The sequence below is a fragment of the Eschrichtius robustus genome, chromosome 17 (assembly GCF_028021215.1).
Source record: "Eschrichtius robustus isolate mEscRob2 chromosome 17, mEscRob2.pri, whole genome shotgun sequence".
Lineage (NCBI taxonomy): Eukaryota > Metazoa > Chordata > Mammalia > Artiodactyla > Eschrichtiidae > Eschrichtius > Eschrichtius robustus.
The window spans coordinates 3602461-3612387 of NC_090840.1; the positions used below are offsets into that span (position 1 = coordinate 3602461).

The following is a 9927-nucleotide window of genomic DNA, read 5'->3' on the forward strand; positions in this document are numbered from 1 at the left end:
AAGTGCAGCACACTGTTTTATATTTCCTGTATCTCATTTATTCAATAAAAATTTTTTTCGATGATAAAAAATATTATTGGAACTAACACTCATCCAGAAGCTCATTACTTAGTGCAAACAATGATTTTCTAGATAGGGGGAAAACTGTGTATCTTTCTGTAAATTAGGACACATTTTGCAACATATTTTGCAATTTTCTTCCCAGAAGTATGAAATTTCTAACAGAAAGGTGATGAAATATATTGAATTGAAAACCCTTAAAGGCAGGAACTAGCTTCTATTTTTTTCACTATATTTCTTTCTACACTTCTAAATAGTATGGACTTTTATCTTCATATTGTTTTATAGAACTCACATATTTGTATTTCCCTTGTAGTGCTATTAGTTCTACAAGAGGCCTAATTCTTTTTTTTTTTTTTCCCCCCTAATTCTTTTTTAACTTTTCAAAAATATTCATTCTTGGGGAATTCCGTGGTGGTCCAGTCGTTAGGACTCCACGCTTTCATTGCCAAGGGCCCGGGTTTGATCCCTGGTCGGGGAACTAAGATTCCACAAGTGTGTGGTGCAGCCAAAAATAATAATAATAATTCCTGGGAAATCTCCCCTACTAGATTTCAAACAATCTGGGACCAAGATCCTGTTTGACTTCATCCATGTATATTTTTCAGTAACAAGTTCAGTGTCTTGCTCATAAATATTGCTCAAAAAAAGGAATGAATGCAACTTTTTCTTTCTGTGTGTTTTTTTTTTTTTTTTGCCACGTCACGGGGCTTGTGGGATCTTAGTTCCCTGACCAGGGATAGAACTCGGCCCCAGCAGTGAAAGCACAGAGTCCTAACCACTGGACCGCCAGGGAGTCACCTCTGTAGTTTTTCACACTTGATTTAAAATAACTTCAAAAATGTTTAGTTAAACATAGAAGTAGTTGCCCTCCAAAAATTTATTTCCACCTTCACTATTTGTGATCACCAGTAGGGACCAGCAGGAACAACCCCCCAGCAAGACAGTGAAACATAAAAAGAACAATAAAAGAAAGAAAAAGAAAAGAGCATAGTCTATGTTACTCACTTAAGACAAAAATGGGGAAGCTGATACTTTTGAGTGAAAATATTGTTATGTATTTTGTGCTGCAGATATTCAACTTTATATTATAAAAAACACTACTTATGTAATAGGAGGCAAAGTGTGAATCCTGGCTCTGCTGCTTGCTCTGAGACGTCGTTCAAGCTACCGCCCTTGCCAAGTCCGAAAGGTAATAACATCTACCCCACGAGGGGTTGTTTAGTTGATGAATCGAATGAGGGTGACTCAGCACGCGACTGACACATAGCCAAGCGCTCAGCGTGGCTCCTTCATTATTAACAGCAAGTGAAGTTAGCATGTCTGTGACTTGGTCAAAGCAACACAGACGCACTCGTACAGGATGCAGAGTTTGAGTCCTATTCACGGGTTGGTACCAGCCAGCCACTGTAATAGCTCGACCCTGGGTATTATTTTCGAATCTCAGGGTTGCCAACTAAAAGTCGGAACTTGCCACCTGCCTCTACAACGATGAAGTCAGTAGCCACTGCAGCCGCTGACCTCCAACACCCCCTGAAAAGACTTGAGGGCTGAGAGCAGGAATAAGGCGCGCTTTGCTCTGGGAAAACTGGCAGAACAGGCTTTCAGATAGGCATTTTCAGAAGATTTTATGAGCCCAAATTCTGGCATCTCTTTGTATCTAGAAGAGCACTAGAATCATTAACGGTGACATCTGCTCCTTGTGACCAGCAGCAAGCCTCTGCCAACATGTGTGCTTGATGACACGTACCTCCCTTCACGTAAATCACATATATACTGACCTTCTCCGGAGCAGTTCCTCGGAGCTGAGGGGCTATCTCCCAGGCTATAGCCCTCATCTTGCCCCAAATAACAATTAACCCACAACTCTCCGTTGTGCAATTCTTTTCAGAGGACAGGGCGTATAATTGGCTCAGCTCCAGGCCAGTACTTCAGCGCCCAGGGTTATCTTATTCTGGGCCCCACTTGGAGCTCGGAGAAGACCCTGCGCCTCTAAGGACCAGACTGGGAGACACATCAGGCCAGTGAATCCAAGCCCTCTAACGCACACCGTTTTCAACGCGTGCTTTGTGCGGCGGAAGAGAATGCAGCACATTCCGAGCCAAGGTCAAGGCACGACCTCTCAAAATAGGATCCCATCCCCAACGAACTAAACATAAAGCCGGTGCACAGCGAAGACACACCCTCGCACACCTGCCGCCGCCACAACTGCACTCGGCTCCCGGCATGCCCCGCGGCTGGCGGCGCGGCGCGGCGGGCCTGCAGCACGACAGAGGCGGGGCCGCGGCCGTAAAGCAGCGCCGGAAATCACGTGGCTCTGGCGGCCCGGCGCCCTTGCGGCTTGGCGGGCGCGCGGGTCATGGCCGGCCCGGTGCGGGGCGGGGGGCCCCAGGCCCTGGACCTGCTGCGGGCCCTGCCCCGTGTGAGCCTGGCTAACATGAGGCCGAACCCGGGCTCCAGGAAACCGGTAAGGCTGGGGGCGGCGCGGGGGCCCTCGGGGTCGCGGGTCCAGAGGCGCGGGGGGAACCAGGGACCCCTGAGCCCCTCTGCTTAGGTGACGCGGGAAAACCTGCCCACGTGGTCCCAGTTCTCGGTAAGGTTCAGGTTTAGAGGCTTAATTACGTTAATTAGGGCGGGGGCGCGAGGTCGCAGGAAGTACAAATGATTGTCTCTTTTAAAATTGGGTTTAACATGGAGTACTTTTCCATACCTTATCTTCATGGGAAAGATTTATTACGTTTGATGTCTCTTCTGCAAATCATTGAATATAGCTAGAAAAGCTGTCATGGACATACTGTCACTTTAAAAATCAATTTGTTGCTTTCCTGAAGTGACAGGATGTAAAGTAAGAAAAATATTTTCCTTATAAATTGGCATTTAAATAGAACGCTATATATATGGGTAACAATGGCATATTGACAGTAAATTCCAAAATAAATGCGCTTGCATATCATGCGAACTTTGCTTGTTGTGGATGTTTTAATTCTACAATTTTTTTCAGTTCCAACCTGTCACAGTCTCCTTTTTTTCATCTCATTCTTGGAACTTTCCCTCTGAAACACAACTTGGAGTTTGGTTGCAAGAATTAGCTACATCTTCAGAGGCAGAGTTGCTCATGTGGAGTGTTTGGACTTCAGAGCAGCTAGGATGGTGCCTGGCACGTAGTGGGCTTGGCTAGTCCTGCTTGGTTGGCTGAATGAAGGGCATAACCAAAAAATACAGTGCAAAGGTGAAATGCAATTTAAAAAGTGCATCTGTAGATCATAAAACATTCTTCTTTCCTTGCAGGAAAGACGACCAAGAGGTCAGAGAAGAGGTAGGAAATGTGGCAGAGGCCACAAGGGAGAACGACAGAGAGGAACCCGGCCCCGGCTGGGCTTTGAGGGAGGCCAGACTCCATTTTACCTTCGAATCCCAAAATATGGGTTTAATGAAGGACATAGGTAAGTTTACTTTGCTTCTTAGTGTAAAAGTAGCTAATTCTCACTGAGAGTTACCTAAAAATAGGTTGGTAGAAATTTAAATCCACTTTGAGGCAAACTTTCACTGCTGTTTCTCTGAACCATTTTTGGTAATGAAGTTTAGCCTGAATTGGGGAAAAAGCCAGACGTTGCACTAAGACTTGCAAAATGGAGATAATGGTGCCTGCTTGCGACGTTTAGGGTGATTACATATATAAAATCTGACTCATTGTCGTCACCCAGTAAATGGTAATCACCGTTACTTTGAGTTCCATTATTGTATAATTTACATAGCGGGTTAAATTTTCCACATATTTACTTATTTGTGTAAATGAGTGAAGTAGATGCCTAGGCAAATAATTGTTGGTGAAACAAAGTAAGTACTTACTGGTTTTGTTTCATTGCGCCCAAATCAAGGAATATTACATGTTTATGCCATACTCAGGGGTTTTATTTTGTTAAACCATATAAATTGATGGAGAAAAACCCAGGACAAAGCTCTGAGTTGATCTGGAGATCTTGCTGGAAGGTAAGTCTGACTGAGTTTTCCAACTACGGTTACTTTCTTGTGTAGCTTCAGACGCCAGTATCAGCCTTTGAGTCTCAACAGGCTGCAGTATCTTATTGATTTGGGTCGAGTTGATCCTACACAACCTATTGATTTAACCCAACTTGTCAATGGGAGAGGCGTGACCACCCAGCCATCTAAAAGGGATTATGGTGTCCAGCTGGTAGAGGAGGTAAGTCTGAATTAGATTTTTTTGGAGTTACATAGATGGCTATTTCTGATTTCCATATAATCGACACTCTGCCTTCTTTATTTTTATCCCTTTTGAGTTGTCATAACCATTATGTAGCGGCGATCGTGTTATACTCGTTGTGGTTTTAGAAAGCTGCATGCTCTTTGTGGCGGGAGGCAGGGGCGGCTCTGTTTCCTGGTCCTGGGATGTTCTTCTCCTGGGTACCCATTCATATTTCTCCCTCACTCTCTTTGGTTCTCTGTTCAAATGTCATCCTAGCAGGAAGATGTTTTTGACACTTTTTATAAAGGAACATTCATACTCTCATACCCGACCGTCTGCCTTATTCTGCCCGAAGGACCTTTCTTTGAGTGTATGAACACCTGACACTTATTACCAAGTAATGCATTTATTTTTCATTGTTTTCCTCATTGTGATGTCAGTTCTTTGAGAGCAGGTACTTTGATTCATTGCTGTATTTTCAACATTGGAAATATTGGCTTGTGATAGTCACTCAGTATTTATGGAAGACAGAAATGAACCAAATCCAGTTCTAATTGTAGGGAAGCGGTTTTCTATTTGTAGAAGTTGGCCAGGAGTTTCATAAGCAAATAAACTTGTAGATTATTAATCAACTACCTGTTTCTTGTATGTCAGTAATACGATGTTGCTGTGTAAGTAACTTAGTGTCCACTAGAGGGAAGCATAGTTTATGGGAAAACCTTTTAGATTCCTTTGAAAAAGTACACTTGTGGATAAAAGTTTTCCAAATAAAATGATTCGAAGAGAGGATACCAAATACACCATTAAGCCTCAGTATTCTACTTGTATAGAATTGTGTATAAGGGAACACAATTGTAGATTAACATATGGAAAAACCCTTGACCTCACCAGGCATTAATGCACATCCCAGCAGCTTTCAGGCATGTGTGTATTAAACTAGCAAAAATCATTCTGAAATCTACACCAGGACATTGGTTGAATAAGTACAGTTATACATTATTTACAGCTCTGTAAACTGCTTGCCCTTTTCTGGATTTCAGATTTGTAGTAAATAGTGGATAGTAAGACTCTTTTTGCTCTTTCAGCACAACATTACCAATTTGGGAACAGAAGTCCTAAGGAAAAACAAAATAAAAGAAACCTAATATAATGAAATGCTAAATATTCTTCTTATAACACTGAAAATGCTGGAAGTAACCCCAATGCCCAAGGATAGGGAAATGGTTAAGCAATCTGTGGAACAGTAATTAGAAATCTCAAATAATATGGCAAGACTTTGTTTCATTGAGTCAAAAGTGCCATTGACTGTAAAAATGCCTACCAGTATCATAGATGGGAAAAATGTGAGAAAATGTGTCTTAGAATTGATGGAATATTTTGAAATTGGGAGCCAGCTTGTTTCGGCCGCACCAAAATAGCAAAAAAAAATTTATTACTGCAAAAAGAATGGTAGTGCCACCATCTTTTTATTTTGTCAGAATCTGTTTTGAAATTAGAGTAAAATATAGCACATCCTAATGAAAGTGCCCAGACAGGACTTTAAAAAGTTGAGTACTATTTTTATTTTTGTTGTTGTCTCTGCCCCTTTCCCTAGAGGGGCCTGGCCCCTCCCAAGCCCAGATACTTTGTTCTTTTGCTGGCTCAAGCCCACTTGCCCCCCTCTTTAACCAGCTCTTGGCCTCTTGCTTACTTATGGGTTGGGAAGGTAAGTTTTTATCGGTGTCACGCGGCATAATATGGTTAGGAACGAAGGCGCTGGGACTAGACTCCCTGGCTTTGTGATCTTGGGCAAGTTGCTTAACCTCTCTGTGGTTCAGTGTTGCCGTCTATGACATTGGTGTGGCAGTCATTCTGTGGGTTTAGAATTGTTCTGAGGATTAAACAGTCTGCTGTTAATGAAGTAATGGGAATGTGTATTTATGTTGGTACCCGCCAAACGCATAAAATCGAATGCTAGTCATCCCTGCTCGTAGGGAATGAAAATTGGTAAAACAAGTTGGCCTAAAAAAACGTGGAAGAATTTGGTGTTTGATAGGACCTCAAAGCAGGGGTATTTAAAGTAGGAATAGCTGTCACGTTGCAGACCCTTTAGAGGAGAAAACACAGTATAGAAGGGAAGCTCATGTAATTAACTCACTTGTAGCCAAGCCGTCTCCTCACAGACCTTGTTTTGACGGGTGACAGGGTGCTGACACCTTTAAGGCAAAAGTTAATATTGAAGTACAGTTGGCTTCAGAGCTGGCCATCGCTGCGATCGAGAAGAACGGGGGTGTCATCACGACGGCCTTCTACGACCCTCGAAGCCTGGGTAAGCTTGTTGCCTCGGGGTCTCGTGCTGACTGCCGCATGAGGGTTTGACTTGCTCTGCAGCCCCCTTGGCTTCCTGTTTGAGCGGTTTCTGCTAGTGGTGTGGCTGGTGGCGCCGCCTTCTCGTACACCTCAGCCAGTGTGTCGTAAAAAGGTTTTGTTTTGTAGAACATGGGGCTTAAATATGCTATTTCCCACGTTTAGAAATTCACTCGCTGTTGGTGACCCAGGAGTAACTTTGACTTTCAAGATGCAGACTTGAAAGTCAAGTGTTTCCATTTGCTTACTTAAGACAAACCTGTTTAATAAAAAAAAAAGTTTTGGGAATTAAGTTTTTCTCTTGGAAATATTTAAAAATTAATAATTAAAAGAATACCATTATTAAGAGAAAATCATTATGTATATAGCCAGTATTTGCATCTCTCTCTTTCTATTTAAACATTTTTTTTAGAAATTCTGTGCAAACCTATTCCATTCTTTCTCCGTGGACAACCCATTCCCAAGCGAATGCTCCCCCCTGAGGCACTGGTAACCTATTACACTGATGCAAGGAATCGCGGTTACTTGGCGGATCCTGCTGAATTTCCTGAAGCGAGACTGGCGCTCGCCAAGAAGTACGGTTATATTTTACCTGATATCACTAAAGACGAACTCTTCAAAATGCTCAGTGCTCGAAAAGATCCAAGGCAGATTTTCTTTGGTCTTGCTCCCGGGTGGGTAGTGAATATGGCAGATAAGAAAATCCTCAAACCTACGGATGAGAATCTCCTCAAGTACTACAGCTCCTGAGTTCCTTCCAAGAGAGCAGATGGTAAAAGAGCACCAGAAAGGGACTGAAACACGTGTGTTTCCCGTTGCATTTGCTTAATTTGTAATTCTGCAGATGTTGGTGTTTTCTGTGTCATCATCTCTCTCTTTGTTATCTAAATTAAAATAAAAATACAGTAAGCAAGGACTGCATAGAGGATCTGGTGGATCTGTGTGCTTCTGTCTCCGTTCTGAGCTCCCTGGTTCTCTGCCCAAGGAAGAGTGTAACTCTCAGACAATTTCCAGTTGAGTTTTCCATCATCTTTCCATCCAGGTCTTGTCTTATTGTTGCAAATCAGAGTGAACGCGCAAGTGGGATGGGATTGCTTTGTCGGCTGCTTGGTCAAGGTCAGAGGGCTGCTTGGTCAAGGTCAGAGGGCTGCTAATGAGCTGGTGAGCCTCTTACTCGGTAGCCGCCACGAAGCGCTGCTACCCAGTGTCAAGACAGTAAGCCTTCAGCTTGGGATGATTAAGATGTGGGATGTGAGTTGAAGGTTTAAGACTGGTGAGTAGCTTCTAAGTAGTTCAATATTTGCTAGCAAAATTGAGACAAAAATCCCAAGGGAATTCATTTTCTCAACTCAGAGTAGACAGAAATGATCAAGCCAGTAACATTTTTTTCCTTGAAGAAGGTAAATGTTCTAATTCTAATTGATATGATTTTACTTATTTCATAGACTTTGGAAACCTTTGTTTTTCAGTCATTTTAAATGCTTTTGAAAAAATGGTCAATGATTATATAAGCCATAAAAACAATTGGTCATGTGAAAGTTAAACTCAGTTAATTTAAAAGGTTCAGTCAGTAAGCTCATTTAGCTTTGCAAAGATCTGTTGTATCTAACCACGTGAAAGCTCAATTTATCCTGATGCAATTAAATCTTGAATAATTCATGATAATTCTTCAACAGTAGAACTAAAATGATTCCTGCTTGTTTATTTTACGAAAATAAAAAAATTTAAAAAACTAAACAGTGCATTGTTTTGTTACCTTATCTACATCAATATTGCTGAGCTAAGATTCAGTTTATAAAGTAATTTAAGTACCAAGAGTGTATTTCAGTTTTTATCCAAGATTATTTAGTTTGGCTTGTTATTAAACCATTTCTTAGTACCCAGAACTTATAAGAATCACTACTAGCCCCATCTTCTCGGATAGTCACCTATGAATTTCAGAGGATGGGCAACAATTTAAAAACATGTTTTTTATTTTTCAGAGATACAAGTGACAGGTGTTTCTGAGGGAGAGTGATGATAAAACACCAGAAACCATCTACTTTTTTCTGTGCCTCTTTTTCTAAACATTTTGGCCATAAAGCCATCTTACACTTCCTATGCTAGGTACCTAAAAAGTTTTATTTGAATATTATATACAGAAGAAGACAGATGGTAGCAAAGAAAAATTCCAAGGAACAGAGAAAACGTGTTTTTGTTGACGATTACAGTGACTAAGAGTCAGGAATAGAATACATTTTCATTTTTTAAAATCATGGGGAAAAGTCCTCAAAAACTTTCTATCATTATAAAAGTAGTCCATGCTTGTTTTGAGGTTATGTAATACCGAAGTCTAAAAAGTAAAAGTCCATATTCTCTTACTGTTGCCCGTCCCTGACCTACTACCACTGTTCAGTTTGTTTGGAGTCTCTTTTCTTTTTTTGAATCAAAAAGGCATAGACTGCAGGGGGCTTCCCTGGTGGCGCAGTGGTTAAGAATCCGCCTGCCAATGCAGGGGACACGGGTTCGAGCCCTGGTCCCGGAAGATCCCACACGCCACGGAGCAACTAAGCCCGTGCGCCACAACTACTGAGCCTGCGCTCTAGAGCCCACAAGCCACAACTACTGAGCCCACGTGCCACAACTACTGAAGCCCGCGCGCCTAGAGCCCGTGCTCTGCAACAAGAGAAGCCACACAGTGAGAAGCCCACATACTGCAACGAAGAGTAGCCCCCGCTCGCCGCAACTAGAGAAAACCTGCACGCAGCAACGAAGACCCAATGCAGCCAAAAATAAATGAATAAAATAAATACATTTTTTAAAAAAAGGCATAGACTGCACATAAAGGCAATGACCTTACTTCTTATTGTTGCATGTAATACTGTTTCAAAGGCACTTTCCGTTCGGGTAAACTGCACCCTATTCTTACGCCATTGCTATAGGATCCATTAGGCAAGTGCCTTCACCTTTGCCAACTGTGAAGTGCAGTGACCCATAATCTTTGTATATTACAAGCTCAAATACCATGATGATTGAGGTGTTGCCTTGGGCTGAGGAAAACTTCTTTGACCTCAACCTATTTGCACAGAAATGAACTTCCTTACATTTGAACACATCCTGTCCTGTGTCCGGCCTGAAGCAGGAGACAAGCCCGAGAGACCACTCGTTTTCTGTGCAGAGTGCCGGCCTCGCTCTGGGTGGGTTACTGCCCCCCGGATGTGCTGCTAGAGGTCCCGTTTTGTGGTTCACTTCGCAGTTGTGTCGGAGGGGTCGGGGCCGCCTCGACAGTTCTTCATGGGAAATGAGGGGGCAGTTAGTCGCGTGAAGGTGGATGATGG

The 9927-nt window shown here is 42.5% G+C and overlaps 1 protein-coding gene across 1 annotated transcript; it reads left to right on the plus strand.

Moving 5' to 3' along the window:
- The first annotated feature begins 2365 nt into the window (after positions 1 to 2365).
- Positions 2366 to 7531, plus strand: MRPL15 (mitochondrial ribosomal protein L15). The gene is made up of 5 exons (XM_068525753.1): positions 2366 to 2527; positions 3349 to 3503; positions 4096 to 4261; positions 6449 to 6572; positions 7023 to 7531. Exons 1-5 carry the CDS (start codon positions 2420 to 2422, stop codon positions 7358 to 7360), a joined length of 891 nt encoding a protein of 296 aa, XP_068381854.1. The 5' UTR covers positions 2366 to 2419; the 3' UTR covers positions 7361 to 7531.
- Positions 7532 to 9927: the final 2396 nt, after the last annotated feature.